General features: G+C 54.0%; 10 protein-coding genes across 10 annotated transcripts; all 10 read left to right on the top strand.

Annotated features, from left to right (window-relative positions):
* Positions 1-644: 644 nt before the first annotated feature.
* Positions 645-2,213, top strand: DQ04_00231130 (hypothetical protein; the record flags this gene model as incomplete). The annotated part of the gene is made up of 1 exon (XM_009308511.1): positions 645-2,213. One exon carries the CDS (start codon positions 645-647, stop codon positions 2,211-2,213), a length of 1,569 nt encoding a protein of 522 aa, XP_009306786.1.
* A 1,384-nt stretch (positions 2,214-3,597) lies between these two features.
* On the top strand, positions 3,598-4,428 carry DQ04_00231140 (hypothetical protein; the record flags this gene model as incomplete). Its single annotated transcript, XM_009308512.1, has 1 exon — positions 3,598-4,428. One exon carries the CDS (start codon positions 3,598-3,600, stop codon positions 4,426-4,428), a length of 831 nt encoding a protein of 276 aa, XP_009306787.1.
* A 902-nt stretch (positions 4,429-5,330) lies between these two features.
* On the top strand, positions 5,331-5,762 carry DQ04_00231150 (hypothetical protein; the record flags this gene model as incomplete). Its single annotated transcript, XM_009308513.1, has 1 exon — positions 5,331-5,762. The coding sequence occupies one exon, from the start codon at positions 5,331-5,333 to the stop codon at positions 5,760-5,762; it is 432 nt and encodes a 143-aa protein (XP_009306788.1).
* A 624-nt stretch (positions 5,763-6,386) lies between these two features.
* On the top strand, positions 6,387-8,081 carry DQ04_00231160 (GPI mannosyltransferase 3; the record flags this gene model as incomplete). Its single annotated transcript, XM_009308514.1, has 1 exon — positions 6,387-8,081. The coding sequence occupies one exon, from the start codon at positions 6,387-6,389 to the stop codon at positions 8,079-8,081; it is 1,695 nt and encodes a 564-aa protein (XP_009306789.1).
* Positions 8,082-8,441: 360 nt separating this feature from the next.
* On the top strand, positions 8,442-9,119 carry DQ04_00231170 (hypothetical protein; the record flags this gene model as incomplete). Its single annotated transcript, XM_009308515.1, has 1 exon — positions 8,442-9,119. The coding sequence occupies one exon, from the start codon at positions 8,442-8,444 to the stop codon at positions 9,117-9,119; it is 678 nt and encodes a 225-aa protein (XP_009306790.1).
* A 245-nt stretch (positions 9,120-9,364) lies between these two features.
* On the top strand, positions 9,365-10,348 carry DQ04_00231180 (hypothetical protein; the record flags this gene model as incomplete). The annotated part of the gene is made up of 1 exon (XM_009308516.1): positions 9,365-10,348. One exon carries the CDS (start codon positions 9,365-9,367, stop codon positions 10,346-10,348), a length of 984 nt encoding a protein of 327 aa, XP_009306791.1.
* Positions 10,349-10,803: 455 nt separating this feature from the next.
* On the top strand, positions 10,804-12,564 carry DQ04_00231190 (protein phosphatase 2C; the record flags this gene model as incomplete). The annotated part of the gene is made up of 1 exon (XM_009308517.1): positions 10,804-12,564. The coding sequence occupies one exon, from the start codon at positions 10,804-10,806 to the stop codon at positions 12,562-12,564; it is 1,761 nt and encodes a 586-aa protein (XP_009306792.1).
* Positions 12,565-12,863: 299 nt separating this feature from the next.
* DQ04_00231200 (hypothetical protein) lies at positions 12,864-14,651 on the top strand (the record flags this gene model as incomplete). The annotated part of the gene is made up of 1 exon (XM_009308518.1): positions 12,864-14,651. One exon carries the CDS (start codon positions 12,864-12,866, stop codon positions 14,649-14,651), a length of 1,788 nt encoding a protein of 595 aa, XP_009306793.1.
* Positions 14,652-15,112: 461 nt separating this feature from the next.
* On the top strand, positions 15,113-15,694 carry DQ04_00231210 (40S ribosomal protein S9; the record flags this gene model as incomplete). The annotated part of the gene is made up of 1 exon (XM_009308519.1): positions 15,113-15,694. One exon carries the CDS (start codon positions 15,113-15,115, stop codon positions 15,692-15,694), a length of 582 nt encoding a protein of 193 aa, XP_009306794.1.
* A 1,635-nt stretch (positions 15,695-17,329) lies between these two features.
* On the top strand, positions 17,330-20,755 carry DQ04_00231220 (protein kinase; the record flags this gene model as incomplete). Its single annotated transcript, XM_009308520.1, has 1 exon — positions 17,330-20,755. The coding sequence occupies one exon, from the start codon at positions 17,330-17,332 to the stop codon at positions 20,753-20,755; it is 3,426 nt and encodes a 1,141-aa protein (XP_009306795.1).
* Between the last annotated feature and the right edge of the window lie 107 nt (positions 20,756-20,862).

The raw sequence follows: 20,862 nt of genomic DNA on the forward strand, positions 1-20,862 counted from the left end.
CTCCAGCTGCCCAGCAAGAATTCCTTGTTGCTTTCCTCCTTTTTTTTTTGTCGTTCTTCACGCACCGAACAAAAACAAATCCAACGAGAAAGTCTTGTTTGGTTTCGGGCTCTTGTTGTTGTTTTGTTTTTCGTCCCGCCTGCGCGCCGACTCCTCGCAGAACACCATCGCACTGCTGGCCACCCACGACGGGCTGAGCGGGAACGAGGGGCCCCTTGCATTCCTGCAGTGGCTGCGTCGAGCCACACACGCGGCGGTGTAAACCGACAGGGACGACCTCGTTTGTCGCTCGCTTCTCCCTCTGCAGGCTCTCTGCACACGCACGGAGGTCTTCGTGTGTCGACTGCGTTTGTTTTCCTTTTCTCGCTCAAGCCGGCGCTGCGGCGATAGCACCGGCGTTGAAAACTGACGAATAGGAGGCACACTGGGATCACGAACACTGGAGACGAAAAAAGAAAACGGGAAGGTCATACATATCAGAGAGACCGAGATACGCTGTTTTTGAACCCGGCGAGACAGCATCGTGTCAAGGCGTATCGTACAATAACAAGGGCGTATTTTTGACAGCGTACGCGAGGTCAGCAACAGCGGCACGAAAACTTAGGCCGCACAGATAGACCCAACAAGAGACAGAGAAAAAAATCATGAAGAGTCGCCGTCGTCGCGAACCCATCCATGCAGAGGCCCCATACGCCTACGCGCTCTATGGCAATGTCGATATCAATGATGAGGAGCTGTTGAACTTTACTGGTGAGAAGAGACCATCGCGGAACAGTGAGATTGTGGAGTTCCTCCGCAACAAGAGCTTTGCGCGGGGCCGAGACGCCTCAGCACGACGCTCGCCGTACCTTAGGTTCCAGCAGGCCAAGGACGCGGAGACCACGGTGGGATCAGAGTCCCTCAGGAGCGGAAGCTTTGCCCAGGTCGAGGACGCGGCGCAGCATGTGTGGTTCATCTCACAGCGGTATGGCGGCGCCACGCCGTTCGCCCGCAACTTCATCAGCGCCAGTCAGTTCCTGCAGTACGCCGCGCACCACGAGCTTGAGTTCCCGAGTGCAGGGCAGAGTACAACAGCAGCAACAGTAGTGGCAGAAGCAGAGGCAGCAGCAGCGGCCCCCTGCGGGGCGGCGAAGTGGCTGGACATTCAGACGACGAACAAGGACCTCATCGCCGACATCCTTGCACGCTTCCCAGTGGCACAGGACACAATTGACCACTGCCGCTACATTGACGGCATGGATCGCCTCATTGCATACTCAGGGCTTGGCTACTTCTTCTTCAACCTGGCCTGCACGCCCAGCCTGCCTGACGCTGATACGCGGGGTAGGTACCAGACAAAAAGCGTCATGCAGTCCCGTGTCGAGGCGGCGATGGCCGATCAGCCACGTTCCTCCACTGCCGCCGCAGTCCCAGTTGCGGTTATCGTCTTCCCCGACTGGATCATCACAGTGCATGAAAAGCCGTTCCACGAGCTCGGGGACCTTCTCAAGTTCTTGCATATCAACTGTTGCGACCACGGCTCCTCAACTGCCGAGCAACGCCCGATGCAAGTTATGACGTCTCCGTTCATCTTCTCCAGCCTGTTCCAGATTGTCGTGGGGCATCAGCTCGACATTGTTTCGCTGACCCTGACGTTGGATAGGATGAGCGATGATATCTTCAAGGTGGAGAAGGAGCAGGCGAGGAGGGATGAGGTGATACAGCGCATCACTAATGTGCGACGCTGCTTTGGCGAGTGCGCTGCCGAGCTGATGCGACGCGAGCACATTGTGTCCGTGCTGCTACAGCCACACATGATGGACTCGTTTCTCACGCGGGAGAAGGTGGTGTGCCGGCAACTCGAGAGCGCACGTGCACATCTCCTCCGCCTCAGTGACGAGGTCAACGACTGCCGTGACACTGTGGCTGTGACAAACTGGTACCACAACGTGACACGCACGTGGAACTTGCTGGTGCGTGGCAACAAGGCCCTTCGCCAGACGGTACTGCTGACGGAGCTGACGAACATTTTGTACCCCGTAATCACCATCCAGACTCTGTATGCTATGAACGTGCCGGTGCCATTCGATAGTGAAGGTGACCCGCCGGTGGAGAACATGAAGGCTTTCTTCGCGATGGCGGCGTTCCTCGCGGTCTACATGCTGCTGTGCTCGAGGACGCTATACAAGCTGTTCAACCGCAGGCGGTGGTCTACGAAACTCCTGACAGAGTGACGTTATTTGTGCGCCAGCAGTCGGCGAATTGTAGTGCTTCATAGGTGAAGAGAAACCACAGAGGGCGTGCTTGTTGATTTTTTTTGTTTGTTTTGCGTGGTTCTTGGGTTCTTTGTGTGTGTGTGTGTGTCCTTTTGACTTGAGAGGGTGGGAAAAACAAATAAACGAGGAACATGTGGGAAGCGAGTAAAATGGAGAGGAGCAATTCGGGGACACATTGTGAGAGACGATGCAAACCGGAGGTGCACAAGAAGGAGAGAAAATGAGAAGGGAAGGAGTACAGGGAAACGATAGCCCTCCTCATTTTCTTCTTGTGCCTTCGTGATGGAGCTCTTTCGTGATGCTTGTGTGATGTCTGTCTGTGTGTGTGTGTGAGAGAGAAAGGGCCTGAGTGAGTCCCCATGTCTTTGCTTTGCTCCGCTGCGCCGCCTGGCTTCCCTTGCACGCAACCGGAGGTGTGTGCGAAACGGGAGGGAAACATAAAAATGGTGTTTATGGTTCCTTACTGTTGAATTCCGCTCTCATTCGAACTCGTAATGAGGGAGGCGGGGAGCGAGACTGAGCTGCAGGACACAGCACAGCCGAGAGAAGAGGATGGATAAAAGGAGTGCTGAGTGGGGAGGTGGCAGCTGCTGCTAACTGAAAGGTGTGGAGTGAAGGAATAAGGGGTGACCGGCGGGGGCAGGAGTCAATGCGGGCGAATTGAAAAGGTAGAGAGGTGATTGGATAGGGCCAGTGCGAGGTGTGTATTTTTTTGGGGTTATTTCGTCTCGCATGAATGCTGCTTCGAATTTGCGATATGTCTTCTGCCCGCCCGCCCTCTCTGTGTGTGTCTCTCCCACGCCACCGCTCTCTCACGTTTTGGATTTTAAGATTCTTCTTTTCTCTGTGTCTCTCACAATTGAACGCGCTCACACACACACATACGCCCGCAGGCCCTTTTACACAAGAACCTTCTGGTGAAGGTGGCGCTCCTCGTTGCTCGTACTGCTTTTATTTTGGATGTTATGCCGCTTGTTTCTGTTGGTATTGTTGTTGTTTTGTTCCTTTCGCTAACTCCGCTTCTGTGTTCGTTTTCTTTTTTCATCTCTTGGATTCTTCGTGGGCTCGTTGGCATCGTGCGGCGCATTGCCACAAGCAGGCGTGTTGCCAAGGACGCGTGTACACGTCGCGTCTCGGAAGCAACCTACGCATCCTCCACACGTATACATCTGTTTGTTTGGTTATTTGTTGTTGTTGTTTTAAGCCAGGAGGAGGAGGAGGAGGAGGAGGAGTGCCGTGTCAGCACTGCGCGTGCATCGTGAGGGAAGTTGAACCCACGCGACGGTAATAGACAGGTCAGCTGACTGAGTGCGGTAGGGCAAAAAGAGAAAGCAGGTGAGGCATGCTTCACACCGCGTGCATCAAGCACCGGCAGGCGGTTGCGCTGTTTACCTTCAAGAGTTTCCGCGCACGACAGAAGATCGCGCTGACGCCGGCGAGTGTCGCCTCCGTCTTCGCGGAGCAGCTAGACTCACAGGACCGGCTGCTGCGGCAGTCCAGCGTGGGCAGCGGTGCGTCGCGCTTTTTAGTGCTCGACAAACAGCAGCGAGTGCGGGGTGTTTACCACCCTCTGTTGTGCCTGCCGTATCCGCTCGAGGGCGCCGGTGTGCTCGGCACTCCCGTCGACGCGTACCTGCATCGACTGCGTCAGCGCTGGGACGCGCTCGGCGACTTCGACGGCGATGCGTGCACGTTTGTGGTTGTGTCGTACGCTAACGGCCTCGGGGTCACGGCGTACGGGGTGGATGGCAGCGTGCGGCTTCCATTAGTAAACGTGAAGCTGCCGGCGCGGCGCCACAGCGGCGTCGGNATGATGAACGAGCGCGACATGCGCCCCTTCGCCGAGACAACGAGCCTCGTTGACGACTTCGCCGAGGTTGTCGCGGAGCACTACGCGACGTGCATCCACCCCTGCAGCAGCTTCTTCTTTCTGTCGAGCGCCAACGCGGCGCTCTCCCTTGGCGATATGAGGGTGGCGTGGCGTGAGCGCGGCCTCGCCGACACGTCGCCGCTGAGCCTCGACGACAGGCGGTGGGTCACGCTGCCCGACGTCGTCGTGCAGCACGGGCGCGCCACGCCGCTGTACTGCCGCGACGACGAAGGCGACAAGGTGGCAAGTGCGAAGGGCCTCGAGGTAGGCGTGAAGGTTGGGCTGCTGGAGCTCGACACGTGACGGAGAAACGTCGGGAATGAGGGGTGGGTGGGAGAGATGAGGAGCGAGGAACGAGCCAAGGCTGCAGAAGAGTGAGGTAAGACGTGTATAGATGAGAACGTATAGAGAAGAATTACAACTAGCCAGTATCAAGGTTGGTTTGAATATCTATACTCATGTGTGTATGCGTGTGCAGAATGTCCCTTTACGGCACTTAAAAACCTCAATAAGACGGGAAAAAGGGTGTGGGGGTGGGGTCAAAATGGTGTCGAGAGCTGGAGGAGTGAGGGAGTAACGACAAAATATGAGGTCTTCCGCATATCTTGCACAGGGAATAGATGGACGAAGGCGATGTTGTGCAAACTACCATCTTTTGGATGTGCGTGCGTGGGACCAGTCGATTGCGCCCCCATATACATATTTCTTTATTGATCGGCGCACCATCATCGCCATCCCGTCATGTTCAGCAGGCTAATAATGAACGGTCGCTGAAGTGAAAGAGCGGAGGAAATATGCCACACGTGAAGTAAGCCAAGGAAATGAAACGAAGAGCACTCATCATCTATAGGAGATGCGTAGTGTGAGCTGAAGTAGTGTAGCGGGAGTGCGAATGGAGGTGAAATAGCAGCCGCTGTCGGTGCTGCTGCGTGTGGTGTAACAGGAGGTTTTGCCTCATTATTGCGTGTGCGTGCTGCTCGGTGGATGAAGGATGTGTTTCCGCTTCTGGTCTGGAACCACGGCGCTCAATAACCTGAATTTCCTCTCGCTTTTCTTTTTTTTTCCCTTTTCCTCTCTTTTCCTGCCGGCTCACCCACACACACCCACACACACACACACACACACACACACACACACACACACACACACGGAATAAGCTGTAGGAGGAGACGAAGAACGACGTCAGGCTCTCAAGGATAAAGAAAATGCGCCGCGGACTCTCCGTGCCGCTCCTCTCTTCTTCCGCCGCCGGTGCTGTGTGCGCTTTAGTGACACCGGCGCGCAGCATCATTGCGTGCAAGGGCATCGTGGAGAACCGCATCACCAAGCATTACTCCAACCGCACTGTTGAGGAGGCGAAGGCGGAGCGGGAGGCGCAGATAGCAAAGTCTCTCCACCCTAACCCGCGTAACCGCAAGGAGGAGCTCAGCCACCTCACCCACAACTGCAGCTACGAGTACATCCCGGAGTTCCAGCGGTGGGCGAACGACATGATGGCAGTGTATAGTGACCCGCAAAGTTACGGCCACGACATGGCGTACCACTACCACCGCATTTGGAAGGCAAAGAGCTTGACACGACGCGGCATTGAAGACGGGAGCGGGGCTTTCGAGGTGTGCAAGATTCACCCCAAATAGGAATGGCAACAGAGTAGCAATAGCATCACAGGGCCTGCTTGGGAACGGGTGGTGGGGTAAGGGGGGTTTAGTTAGGGTATATTGCTGAGGATGAATATCTATATATATATAGGGAACTCTGTGTGGATTGCCCACACACACACACACACACACACACACACACACACAGAGACGCAAACATTCACAGACGTGCAAAGTGAGAAGGACAGACTTTGAGACATTCCTTCTTAGCGTTCCCTTCGTAACGTTTCACAATGAGTGCGTGTGTGCTGTGACCGTATTTGTGCTTGTCGATGCATGTGTGCTAGTTCGTCGTGTCTTTTTTTTTTGTATTGTTCGTTTTGCATCTGTAGAATGTCCGCCGTGATGTGTTGGACGCCCTTTCTTGAGTGCACGTGCTCATCCCACGCCACGGATACGCGTGACGCCCGCTGTGTGGTGTCTCCATGTGTGTTTTACCACGCCTCTTCTCTCAACCTCGTCACGTGCGTTGCCGTCCCCCACCTCACTGCCCTAACATGAAAGATAGGGATTTAGATAGAAAAAAAAAACGTCAAGAAGTGACAGAAAATGTGGAAAGTAGGACGTAGTGGAAAAAACAACAGCGTCTCTCAACTTACGTCAATGGAACAACGATTTGGACAAGCTGATAACGTGACACGACTCTCGTGGGTCGTGATCATTCTTGTCTTTCTCTACCGTCTCTTTCTATGTGCGACTATCGCCACCGCAGAGTCGCCGGACGAGTGGTGGCAGAGCACAGAGGTAGCGTACCACATGGTCTTCGGCAAGGGGCACCTCCCATGGGAGTGGCACTACGGGTTGCGCTCCGTGCTTTTCCCCGGCATAATCGCGTTTCCCTTTTTTTTGCTGAAACTAGTTGGTCTCGACACGGCCTGGACTGTGTGGTTTTCGTCGCGGCTCCTTCAGGCGTGTGTTATTACGGCAATTGACCTTTGCATATTTAAACTAGGTGACTCGATGGACGCTGCGCTGGAGGATGCAGAGACAGAGAAGTTGAACAGCTCCTCAAGTTCTGTCGTTATTTTCTCGGTAAAGGGTTTACGGAGACGGCGAAATGCTTCCATTGCGAGAACTGCGCTTTTGCTTTCGTTGACTAACTGGTATATGACTTTCGTTGGTGTCCGCATCTATAGCAATGTGATTGAGGCACTTTTCGTCCTACTTGCGCTGCAGGAGCGCTCATATGTGCGGTTTTTGTTACTGAGTGGGGTGGCAACTGCTATTCGTGTGACGTCCGGTGCTGTTCTCTTTCCGCTCTTATTCCTGCATGTGTATTGGCAAGTGCGTGAATGGGGAACTTTTAAGGGTCTGGCACGCATCGTACTCTGGGGTGCAGTTATGGTTGCAGCCGTTCTCGGAAGTGTCACATTACTTGACAGTTTCTTTTACAAGCGGTGGATTGTTACTTCATTGGCTTTCTTTCGGTTCAATGTGCTGCAGAATGCAAGCCGTTTCTTCGGAGAGCACGCGTGGTATTTTTACTTTTTTCCGTCTCTTCCATGCCTTGTGGGACCCCATTTTCTATTTACCCTCTCCACACCGCTCGTGTTGTGGTACGACAAGGAGAGCAGGGCAGCAGCACGGCAGCTGTGTGGTATTATTGGTTTAACACTCTGGACGCTGGGCTGCTATTCTCTAATTGATCACAAAGAGAATCGCTTTATTGTCACGGTGTTGCCATTCTGTTTTATCGTAACGGCTTTTGTGCTGTCACAATTATATCACAAGAGTCACGCAGTTCGTCGTCTTCATCGCGCCTTCATACTGCTGAACATCATTGTTGCTCTCCTGGCGGGTTACGTGTACCGTAGGGGACCACTGGATGTCATGGCGGAAGTACGCAGTGGACCAGAGCTGGAGCGTCTCGACATTATCGCTACATGCTACACGACGCCTGGTTTTAGTTACATGCATACAAAGGTGAAACACCTAGGTCTCATAGATTGTTCCATGCACCTTGACGAGAACACCGGACTCCCTGCGCTAACCGAGGATATCATGTTCCGGCGTTATTCAAAAGACTACGTATTGTGGAAGTACGATGGTGTGCACACCTTCAACAAGAGCGACCAAAAAGAGAGCAGTAAAGCCGCTGAATTGGAACGGACAGTGGAGCCCAAGTCGGCACCTCTTCCAGAGGTGATGGTGATGTTTCACACATTTGCCAAGAAAATGCGGGGCCCATTCTTGCATAAGCACGGGTATCAGCTCTACCGTTCATTTCTACATGCACCTCTGGCTATGGCTCCGTATGAAGACATCTACATGGATATGTGGGTACGAAAGGTAGTATAATTGAGCAGATACATCTGTCTGTCTGTATTTCTCTCTCTCTTTCTTTCTTTCTTTGTGAATGTGTGTGATCGGTGCGACGTTCAATTAGGAAAACGTGATTGATTTTCTTGTGTGCGTGTTTTTTTTTTTCGGCTTATATATATTTATATATTTATATTTATTTTTGCGCTCTGGATCCCAGCAGGTAGCTACTACTACCTATTTAGAGATGTATCGTCGTTTCATAGTAAGTACTGATGATATATATGTTTTTTTTTTCCTGCTGGTGGTGCCCCTCCCCACCAAATCCCCTATTTCTGTGGCTTCGAGAGGTTATAATTAGGTGCTGTGGGGGTGAGAGGTGGTGGGTAAGTAAACCACATGCCGCTCAGCCACGAAAAGCGCAATGCTGTCGTTTCATTCTACTTGCAGGAACAGGATGACGCCGTCTTATGTGCCTTCGGCTGCGACTACTTCGACGGGGCTCGTAAAGGGGCGGCATGCGGTGGCCTTTTCACCGCATGGCTTGCACGACGCACATATGTTGATCTGAGGGACGACTATATGGAATACGCGGCTAGTATTCCACGTCACATGCGGGACAACTCTTGGACTATTATTCGGGGGTTTCGCACGCGCCCATTCTTCACAGTTGGCTGTATTTCGCTGGTAATGACGACGCTGATGAAGTCTGTCAAGTTTACGCTGGCTAATTATCGTTACCAAGAGTTTGTTGCCGATGACATGGATTTCGAGTTGCTGGAAAAGGAACTCTCTAGTACCCCCGAGGGGAAGTCAGAGTTGGAAAGACTCTTCAAGGAGGTTTCGAAAACCACGACAGCGGCGTCACTGAGAGACGATGCTGCTGGCACGCGTGGTCCCAGGGGCCAAACCGTCACGAACACGCTGATGAAGGAAGCGTCGCAGGTTTGTGAGCGGAGTGCGCCAACCTTCTGGGACGGTGTTGCGGTGGGCCTCATGGGCTCTATCATGGACTGCTACTTGCCATCGAAGCCGGTCTACAACTATTACGGCATGCGGTGTGGCATGCGCATCTGACGTGGCCGCAGAAAGTGAATGGAGTTACAAGTATATGTTTGCGTTTGCTCAATAAGGAAGACTTTAGAATTGTAATACTGTTTCTGTCCTTTTCTNNTTTTTTTTTTTTTTTCGGGGGGAGGGGAGGGGTGTTTTTCCTTAGTTTGCCAGCCTGACTTCGCTGCTGGCAGGGGAGAATGGTGATATACGTCATGGGCGCTCCACGGGCAAAAAATGGCGCTAACACGAGCCGCCCGATAATATCAATGCACCGCGCTGTCGCCTACGTCTCCTGCGCACCCGTCTCGCGTGATGTATTGAGAGACTCGGAGGTCACCTCCGCTCACTCGTCTGGGTCCGACTGCAGTCCAACGTCAAGCAGCAACAAGATGCACATACCGTTGCGTCGTCACAGCCATCTGGATGGCATTGATGAAGTGTTTGGCAACGATCGCTTTTCTGAAATACGCAGGCAGAAGGAGCTCCTTCTCCGGGCGTACTTAACACGGCTCGAAGAGCTTGTGGATGTCGCACACATGTCGTTGGAGAGTAATTCTCTTCACGATGCGAGCGAGTATGTTTTTTCTTTTTCCCGCCAGCACTCACCGTGGAGATGTCATCAGCCCCCTTCTAACGTCTCCAACGTTCGGCCATATAGTCACATCCACGAGTCGTCGCAGGGGAAGTGGAGCACACCATGCAGAAACGACCACGTCTACGCTTCTGAAAAACACCGAACGGTTAGTCGGAATAGCTTTGTTTACCACCCGGGTGCGGCTGTGCTGCAGATAAAGTTGTCTCCCTCCGGCACGCGTGTCGCTTGTTTACTGGCCTGGGACGAGACGGGGGATCGGCACATGTTGTTGGTGCTGGAAGAACGACAACGACAACGATTCCACGCCAACGAGGTTTCCGCCTATTTGTCTCTGCAGCGGTCTATCCGTAGGAGCGCCCACTTTCACCTAACGAGATTCTCATCGTTAGAAGCTATACGGTACAAGGAAGTACAATACTTGGAGCGTAACATCGCCAATCGTGCTGAGCGGCACGATGAAGAGCACCGCGCGTTCATGCGTAGTTTGCCACCTGTGCGACTGCCACCGTTAAGGATCCCATCTGTTACTGCTGATGGTCGGCCGTATCGGTCCACCGCGGTGGACTACGAGGTGGCACTCTCTGTTGCAGTTGAAAAGAAGATATGGGATGTGGCAGGTGATAGGAAAAAGTCCTTTTTTCCTGAACTTGTCTGATATTCTGGAGAAATAAGTGAGCTTCCTTGTGGTACTTCCGTTTCTTTTCCCTTTTTTTTTGGCTCATTTGCTCTTTGTGTTACTTTTACTTTATGTTGCTCTTCCGCCAAAGGCGGTTGCTGATGTACGTCACTCTTCTCTCGACGAAAGGAGGTGCTGTTCCCCGTCTCTGGAGAGGCTTCTACATGTGCGTGGAGCGTTATAATGGTTTTTTTGAAGAGTCTGAAAGGATCGAAGAAAGGTGCTTGTTGACTAAATCATAGGTGTAGTAGACTGCCTTTATTTCTCTTCTTTTAACAAAAAAAAATCCGCTGTCTCCTCCTCCATCTTCGGGAGAAATTGATGGTGATTGATTACTGTGTGCTCTCTCCGCTCTTTTCTTTTTAGCAGGCGTGGAAGCTGCGGCCTCGGAAATACGCGGCAGAACAGGAGAGGAATAGCGCACTCTAAACATCATGTTCCAGGCGTTCCCGCTGCAGCATAAAAAGATGCTTCGACTGTCGCTGCCATTCATTAGCGTTGGGTTTTGTGAGGTGATGAACTGCGCAACACGGGATAATATGAGCTCCTTTGCTGTCCATAACACACATAACAGGGGGGCCTACCCTACACCTGCCGCCAACACCAAGAGCAGGAGCGGTGATAACTCCAATGTCGATGAGGCGACATTGCCTGTCGCGGTGCCTTTTATGGCGGATGCTGTTGCAGGCGGTATGTGCGACAGCTTTACAGGACACCACTGTTCGCGCTCTGTTGCGCAGTATCTGGCGTGGGCACTCGGCATTCACTCTGTGCTTCCGGGAGCCATTGCGGAGCTCCGCCGTGAGTTGAAGGACGACCCTATTATTGCCTTAATGATGTCAGCATTGTCTCGTGAGCGCGCACTGCACGGCACAAATGCAGACCAGCGTGTGGTCCGCCGTATTTTCTCGGAGTGGGAAATGCAGCAGTACGCGATGTTTGCTGATAGTGCATTTTTTGATGCGTGCCGCAAAGATATGTTCCCAGCTGGTGAACGAAAGAGGGATGACGGACTGCGAGAAAACATGGTGGCAAACAGTGGCTGCCGTGCTGTGTGGTTCACAGCTGCTGTGGCACCGTTTGGACTGCAGGAGCAGCGGCGCTGCGGGAGTGGTGAATTGAGCCACAGAGGCGCCGCACCCCCACCCGAACGGTGGGTGGAAACAAGAACCGACGTAAAGAGAGCAACGGCGAAGCAAATTGCTGAAAGTGCGACCGAGAGCAGTGCCCCCTCACCTCGTTTCTGCCTCGATGTGTTGGTGAGCAACGTCGGCGACTCGCGCGCCTTTGGCATTCAACGTCATCCACTCTCGCAGGGAGAGCGCAGCACCCTCGACCCGTTGCGGGAGCGCATCGTGCCCCTCAGCGCAGATCACAAGCCGCTGCGCACACAAGAGCTCCGCCGAATTCTGAAAGCTGGAGGAGAAGTGCGATCCGATGTGGGCAACATCATTGACGGCAATCCGTTCTATAACATCTCTCGAAGCTTTGGCCACTGGTCAATGAAATGCGACTCGAGGCGGGCACCGAGCGAGCAGAAGATCATTGCGCTTCCAACGTGCAGCTCATGGGAGATGCTCGCGGGTGATGTGCTTGTCCTCTGTAATCACGCCGTCTTTGAAACACGCTTACAAGAGGACACATCGGTGGATGAGCTGGCCAAGGTGGTTCGGCGGGAACTCGACCGTGGTGCATCACCGGAGGAGGCCGCTGGCACTGTCTGTGACTACGCAATTCGGTTCGGCGCACAGCACTCCCTGCAAGTTGTGGTTGCTGTAGCAACAGATGACGGTAGCACTAGCAGCTGTAGCGAAGCCCAGCGAGAAGAGTGGGTGACGCCTGGCCCCATCTACGCTGAGCCGTGCCGACGATTACCGGAGTACCGGCAGGCTTTGCAGGCGGACTGTGAACGCTGTGGTGTGACGCTCGCCGAGTTGCTGCTGCTGCGCTGGCGGCGGGTACGGGACGTTCTTCACCTCCGCCACGCGCTTCCGCTCATGCCGTACTATGGAAAAGAGTGCTCCATCCTGCAGCAAAGCATGGACGAGGAGGCCGAACTGTTTGGCCAGGAGTCGTTGCCCCCGCCTGGCCAAAACATCGATGAGCTGACGGAGAAGGATTGGCAGTGCATCGCCAAAACATTTGAGAAGTTGTCTCGGTTGCTTATGGCTCCAACCGCACCTTTAGCGGTCTAGAAGAGTGTGGGGCAGGGCGATGAAACAAAAATCCAGGAAGGGAGAGTGAGCCCTGGAGAGGAGCTTTGGTTTGTGGTGCGAGCTCTTTCATCTCACCTCGTCATGTCAACCTCCTTCTCCCCTTCTTTCCCTGTATCTCTTTCTACTTTCAATATAAGTACTGAAAGAAAAAAAAAAGAGCGATATCAGCCCGGGGGGGGGCAAAAAGATAGTATCGACAGCAGCACCAACAGAGGCACTAAGAGGTGGTAGGCTTCATCAGCCATTCATCAAGTCATAATATCGCCTATAGACTCACCATGCCAACGAATAGCTTAGCTGATAATAGGGCACTTCTGCAGGTCCTCACACACGCCGAGAACACGAGCCGGTCACCTGGTGAGATTATTAAGAGCGCCATTGCGGGTGGTGTTGTTGCTATCGTTATGGATGAAGACAATAGGTACGCAGAATCCGTGTTGATGCCGTCCTCTAGTGATCTCACCACACTTGTGGTGCTCATTACAGAAGGCTTCTTTGCACCGGTTCTTCGCCACGCGGCGGGCGACCAATTGCCGGGTTACACCGTTGTTTCGGAGTCCGGCTGCTTCGAGCCGCTTTCCCTCCCGGTGCTACTCTTCCCTGACTGCTTTTTATCGCCCCCGTCAGGTGGCTTAACGCCACACGCCGGGCGGTCTCCATCACCGCAGGTCGTCAACACTAGTGACACAAATATGTCATTGGACAGTTTCCCCACACACCTGGGGTATACAGGCTCAACGGTGACTGCGAGTGTCCTTCAGCTTCACAAGCTGCGTTCTCATGTAGCCTTCTTACTCCTTAAAAATGTCAACGAGGTTCTGCACGACGCCGAAGTGTTAAAGCTGAAGGTTTCTAGGCAGAAAACGCAAGGTACAGCTTCTGAGGTAGTCGCCGCTAATGCTGTGATAGCGCTCTTTTACGAGGTCAAGATGTTGCTGATTTGCTGTCTTGTGAGTGCCAATAGGGCCTATGTGGTGACTGGGCATCACACCGAAGTCCGAAACTCGGCACAGATTTACTTTGACGAACTCATTGGTTCAGAGGAGCTGCACAGGATGTTCGAGCAGCGTGTTCGGCCGACGGCAGACGATGTTGCAAAGTGGTATGATACTATGCTTGATTCTCTTTTAAGCGTGGCGTCCGCAGCGAATAGCGGGTTGCAGGAGCTCGTGGATGAGCTGCAGGCTGAAGTTGCGGAGGAGCATCGTTGGGTCGGTGGGCTGCCACTGCAACTCCTCCACCGGCCACATGACGCAGCAAGTACGACGGCACTTCAGCTGCATTTTGCACACGTTGAGCTTCCTAGGATGGAGGTGCAGCCCGGTGAGGCTGCGCTTTTTTATGACTCACTACTGGATCATCACCTTCTTTTTGACTCAGAAACATCCAAGATTTGCCTTCTGCTCCGCCGCTCAGCTACGGCAAAGCTGACGCTGACACAGCTGCGAGACGCGGAGGAGATGCTGTCACGTTCACCATGGCATGACCTCCGCAGCGCGGTGAGGGAGTCCGTGTGCCGCTACCTCTCCAATGATGGTTTTTTTTCCTCCATGCTGGAGAAGAATGGCTCCTTTGTGGCGCGGCTGGTGCACTGGCTGCGGGAGTCGTCACAACAACAGCAGCAAGTGGAAGATGAAGCGAAGAAAATGCGGGTAGAGAAAACGGAGGAGAGCCCAGCAATCACTGGTGCTGGTGTTGAAGGCGCTGACGCCACACAGGAAACAGGGATGGATGGCGCGTCCTTGGCGAACGACATCATTGAACGCGCAGTTCGAGTACCCAAATTCAGTGCTGCCATTGTGCAGTTTATTCGTGAGATGATCAACTACGGTGCGCTGCGTGAAACACAGCTGCACACATGGGTGGCGTGCTCGCTTCCTGAATTGGAGAACAAACCATCGGCGACGATTGGTCTCTTTGCGCTCCTCATGACCTTCTCACTTGCGCAACAAGGCTGGGATTTGCCGGAGGAGATACGCGAGGCTTCCATAAAACTCTGCACACAGCATCGGCAGCAGCCAGACTGCCTCACGCTGTTGAATCTTTTGCGTCGCCACTCTCAATAGGAACTGGGCGAGGCACCAGGCGAGGGCAGCAGCAATCCGAACATGAAATGGGGGGAAAAAAGACACGAAGAAGTCGGCAAAAAGCATCGGAACAGAACACGAAAAACGAAAATGCGTGAGGAGTGGCTGCTCAATTATAGTGTTATGTATGATGATTCTTTTTTGGTTTTGCTGTCCTCGTCTTGGCGATCTTTTCCCACGCACCTTGTATTACTATTTTTGTGTGTTTTTTTTTTGTTGTTGTTGAGGAATGAATCGCAGATTGCAAGCCATCGATTGGTGCTGTGCGAGTAAATGGAGAAGTCAGTGCCTGGACTTCACGTCTTGTGGTACGCATACATTTGACCAGATTGCAGTGCGCATTCTCATTTTCGTTTTCCTTCATTCTCACCGCTGTGTATTGTATCTCTCTCTCTCTCTCTCTCTCAACAACTCACTTACCAAAAGGAAAGGGGTGAGTTATGCGCAACTACAACAACTTCAACCGCGTGTGGAAGGCTCCCCGCCGCCCGTTCGAGAAGGAGCGCCTCGACCGCGAGATGCGTCTCTGCGGACAGTACGGCCTGCGCTGCAAGCGTGAGATCTGGCGCGTCAACATGACGCTGTCCAAGATGCGCCGCACCGCCCGTCTGCTGCTGACGCTGCCCGAGAACCATCCGCGCCGCCAGCTTGAGGGTTCCGCCATCATGCGCCGCTGCCACGAGTACGGCTTCCTCGAGGAGGACAAGGACAAGCTCGATTACGTGCTCTCCCTCACCGTGCCCGATATCCTCGAGCGCCGCCTGCAGACGGTGGTCTTCAAGCACGGCCTCGCCAAGTCTGTGCACCACTCACGCACGCTCATCCAGCAGCGCCACATCGCGGTGGCGAAGCAGATCGTGACGATCCCGTCCTTCATTGTGCGCGTGAGCTCTGAGCACCACATCGCCTTCGCGGACGCCTCGCCCTTCGGCAACGGCCGCATGGGCCGCGTGAAGCGCGTCAAGGCGAAGGCGGCGAAGAAGGCGGCCGCTGGCGGCGGTGCTGCCGACGACGACGAATAGGCGCAGACAACGATGGGATGAGAGATGGATGTGCGTCGTTGAAGAGACCTGCACGCGTCGTCCCTGTTGCGATGCGGTGACGGTGGGACCATTCGCCATTCTACTTTGACTCGTTTATTTATTTAATTTTTCCTTTACTCAAATACACACACCCGCACTGGGCCCTGCGCCCGTTGCGGCTTCCGCCTTGCCTGTTATTGTTGTTGTTGCTGTTGCGCCTTCCCTGCGGTTGTGGCACGCACCCATACACATGCACCTTTGCGCTCCTTTTCTTCTCCTTCTTCATCATCATCATAATCTTGTGCTGCTGCTTCCGCCGCCAGTACCTTTTGGAAATACCACTGGAGGGTGGTGTGGAGCGCAGGCCTTGTGCTCCGCACGGAGAGTTATATATATATAGCCACACACCCAAGACACAGAAAGGCACATACACAATACTATACATTGCGGCGTGCACAGAGGACGGGAAGGCGCGATCACCTTTCCCCATCCCCCCCTGTCTTGCTTGTCACCATTTCTTCTTGTGACTCCTCGTGCGCGAAGCGTTTGGGTGTGTGAAGTAGGGATCTGGTAGAGGCACACACATACACACCTTCTCTGTCCCCCTCTCTCCCCTCCCATCCACATATTCTTCCTTTAATTACAGCGAAAAACACTTACTACACTTACCACGTACACGTTTTTTGTCTCTTTTTGTTTCGTCTTGAGTTTCGTTTCTTGTTTTTTTTTTTTCGTTTCTGTGCGTTCCTGTTCGTGCCTCAATTTTTGTTGTTCTTGTTGTTGCTGTTTTCCCTGCCTGGAGATCGTGGGCTCGTGTTGCTTTGTTTGTGTTGTATTCCGAGCGCGTAGCAGCTGCGTCTGGCGTGGCGGAGAGAGAAATAATATTCAAAAAAAAAACAACTACACGCATATATATATATATATATATATATATAGCGAGTAGCGGAGGGGGGGCGGCGGCGGGCACCACACGGGGAGACGCGCTGGAGCAAGCAATAGGAACGTAGAAGAGTCTGCAGGGAACACCACCAAAAAAGGGGCTCCCTACACATATCTATCTATACCTGGCTGTATAGGCGGTGGGGCAGACAGCGCGGGAGGGAGAAGAAGAGGCGGAGAACGAAAGGAGGGAACAAACAAACAAAAAAATTGGAACAGGGCAGGATAGCAGTTGCAATAGACGGAAAGAGAACTACCTGAGAGCGAATAAAGCGATAGAGAAGGAGAGAGAGAAGAGAGAGAAGAGAGAGAGAGAGAGAGAAAGGGCAGGGAGAGAAAAAAAAGGAGGGGGAGCAGGCGCTGCCGCCGCTGCAGATCCGCCACACTCACACAGGTGCGAACAGGAAGCAAAAAAAAAAAACCCACACAACACGTGTGCCTCTGTGTGTGTTCGGGTAGGAGGAATTAAAGCAAAGACAAAAAAAAAAAACGGAAACGTAAGACAAGAAAAATAATACACACTTACTTACTTTTGTGTATCAGGAGACGATAAGAGAAGAAAGAGGAGGTATTACGCGAGGGAGACACCTACGCGGAACGGGTAATTGAGGGCTAAAGTTGTCTCCTCGGCTGCCAGACAGAATGAGTCAGAGCCCGCCTTCTGCCGTAGGCAATCCCTGCTCATATGCGCAGCACATGTGTGCCATTAGTTTGCGCTTCGCGACCGACTACCCGGTTGTGCCCATCGCCCTCGGCGCCTCCATCGCACTCACCGCCTTTGGCGCGTACATTTCGACAGGCTCGCCGCGCTGGAAGGGCGCGCCGAGTCTGTTCGGACACAAGAGCAGCAGCATGTGCGTCCACCACGGTGATGCCTCTCGACTGGGGGTGACGTCTGGCGTCTGCACGTCCACAAAGACGCCGTGGGCCACTAGCAAGGAGGACGACGACGCGCAGCAGCACCAGCAGCTCATTATTGAAGAGGGCGATCTGAAGTTGTTGACCGATGGGGAGCACCACAACTTCCTCCAATTGCCGGACCACGGCCCCCACCGTCAGAAGTATCGTAATCATATGGATCCTCTCCCCCCTCTGTCGCATCCTTGCTCCGAGAATGCCGCTGTTTATGAATTCTGTTACCCAGCCGCACCAACGCGAGCAGCGGTGAGTTTCACTTCGGGGGTTGCTAGCAGTTACTGCCTCCATCGGAGTTGGAACGGGTATTTCAGCAGTAGTAGAAGCAGCAGCAGCAGCAGTACTAGTGGAAGTGGAAGCAGAAGTAGCAGCAGCAGAAGTAACAACAGCAGCCGAAGTAGCGGCGCCAATACACCAACGGCTCTACTCTCGAGCTGTGCATCGCGTCAAGGTGTATCAGTACTGGATCCACGCGACACGATCCGCTCACCGCAGAGTGTTTTTGCAGGTGATTCCCACCTCAGTGGGTTCGACTGGAACCCTATGTCTCCAGTGGCATCGATGCCATCTGCTCGAGCTGGCGACGCGTGCGAAATCTCTGAAGGGGTCTCGATATCCGAGGCGTCCTCTGTGATACCACCTGGGCGAAATAGGGACTCACTGGCAGTTGCAAAAGGATGCTCCTCCCACTGCTGCCTCGTTCCTCCCGGTGCTTCCGTGTCACGAACACGTAGGTACGACTGGAGACGACATTTTGGTGACTCTGTAAATGTAACGGGTGGTAGACTGCAGCAGACGCTCTCACATCTTGTAGGCGCGGTGGCTGTGAGCCATACACCGTGCGCTGGAACAACAGAGGACGAAGCGGAATGTGAGGAAGGCTGGCCTGGGCCACGGCTGTCGCCGTCACTTATCCCCATACCCCACGACACCGACGGCGCTGCGGACCATGATACATTGTTGGCGTCTCATGACCATGGCGCCGTGGAGTCTGCGGACAATAACGATGTGGCGTCCAACTGGAGCGACTCACACGCGGCACCGGAGCTCGTCGCGACACCTAGTGAGGTACGTGGTGAGGATCGGCAGGCGACACTCAGCCGACCGGCTCAGCTTGAGGCACAGCTGCGTATTCTTGAAACGCGGCTCGAGCAGCAGCTGCGCGACTCGATGGAGCATTTTGTTTCGGTGAACCCCACGCAGAAGCAGAGTACAGAACCAGATGCGCCTGCCCCTCCACGTGACGGTAGGCGGTGTGGCTCTGCCGACGCACCTCAAGTAGGAGGTAAGACCACAGCGCCGTTAAACTTGTGTGACACGCCACTGCAGCCGTGCCGAACGCCAGCCGCGGAGGGGATTCATAAAGAGACAGCGTCCACACCAAACCACCAGCATGATCGCCGCGTGGACGACGTCTTTGTGCATCATCGCGGCGACGGTGTGGCCTCATATTCACTATCCCTGACGTACCACGATGCCCATGGCTCTTCGCGAACCATTGATACACACCCACTGCCACCATTAGTATTTTCACCACGGTCTACAGTCACCACACCGGGCAGCGCCGTCGTGACGGACGCATCGGGGTCATGTTGGCAGACTCCGTCCTCCCTCAGCCTGCAGGACGGCGTGCAGAGTTTAAGCCGTCCGCTCACCACGTCATGGCACGGCGGCGCGCGGGGCAGTAGCAAGGAGCTCGCGGCACCGCTGCCATCGTTAGAGTCGGTTACAGGACCGCGTCTGCAAGGTGTTGCTGGGAAGCGAGGCGAGCTTCGCATCGGTGCTTTCTTAGGTGGCGGATGGTGTGGAAAAGTCTACGAGTGTCTCAACACGGAAACCGGTGAGTTTCTCGCAGCTAAGCAGCTTGTATACGATTCCAAAGATCCTAAATTGCCATATCGGCTGAAACAATTGGAGTTAGAGCTGGAGGTGCTAACCGTGGCGACGCATCACCGCATGCCGTGGATTGTTGGCTTCCACGGTGCAGAGAAGCACGGTCATTCGGTGCTTATGTATTTGGAGTATTGCTCAAACGGATCGCTGCTCGACTACATGACGAGCCACGGTATCGCAGTACCAGTAGCTCCATCTTCGCGGCCGCCATCAGTGGCGCTCCCTGGCATGGGGACATGTGTGGAGCGAAACTCCACACAGATGCCTGTCTGTGGTGGCGTTTCACAAAACAAACATCAGGACAAACACAAGAACCAGCCATCGAGCACACGCGAAGGTGACTCGGATGCAGAAAAACAACCTTTCTGCGCCCCCAGTTGCTTTCTGAGTGCCGCAGACCATCTGCAAAAGAGTGGCGCATTTCCTGAAATGCCATTTCTTGCCATGGAGGAGGTGCAACACTTCACCTGGCAGACCGTTGAGGCTCTCCACTTCCTTCACACGCACGGGTACGCGCATTTAGACGTCAAAACGGCGAACATTCTTGTAACACAGGATGGTGACGCACGGCTCGCTGACTTTGGCTGCTGCATGCGTCTCAAGGCGTGTGCGGTGCCGCGCTGCTCCTGTGAGGCGCTGAGGCAGAAGGGCGAGATGACAACGTGCAACTGCGCCGCGCTGGGGGAGAGGTGCGACGCCGCGGCGCCTACGTACCCGGTCCTCATGGAGGACGAACCCATCACAGAGCTGCGCGGCACGGCGCTCTACATGGCCCCCGAGATGATCCGCTTCGAGTGCGAGCGCATCGGCACCGCCGGTGACGTTTGGTCGCTGGGCTGTGTCGTGATGGAGCTCGCGACCGGCGCTGCTCCATGGCGCCACGTGGCGAGGGACAAGCTGCGCGTACTCTTCCGCATCGGCTCCTCGCGCGAGGAACTACCGCTGCCGCCGAGCATCGTGTACGCGGCGGGGGAGGCGCGGCGGTGGCTTGCAAGTCAATCGGATAGCACGATGGAAACATGCACTCACCCTCCTCCTTCTCATGATGACGATGATGATGCTGCTGCCGCGGAGGTAGTGGGTGGAGAATGGCGTAAGCGACGCCGCGTGGAGCATACCACAAGTGAAGTGGATACCGATGTGGGCGCCGCACATTTTCTTGCTGTTGACAGGAGCAGCTGGGAGGCTTGCCGCCAGCGCATGCTTCTTTTTGTTGCTCTGGAGAATTTCCTCTCACTTTGCCTGCGAATTCGTCCAGAAGACCGTCCGAGTTGTGAGGACTTGCTGCATCACCCTTTTCTAACCATTGGCTGAAGAAGCACCGGTGTCGTGGAAAGAGTCCACAGAATGAATGAATCACCAAATGAAAGAAAGAAAGAAAAGTGAAAAATATATATCAAATTTTACCATATTTATATATA

The sequence above is a fragment of the Trypanosoma grayi genome (genome assembly GCF_000691245.1).
Source record: "Trypanosoma grayi strain ANR4 Tgr_23_V1, whole genome shotgun sequence".
In the NCBI taxonomy this organism is placed as follows: domain Eukaryota; phylum Euglenozoa; class Kinetoplastea; order Trypanosomatida; family Trypanosomatidae; genus Trypanosoma; species Trypanosoma grayi.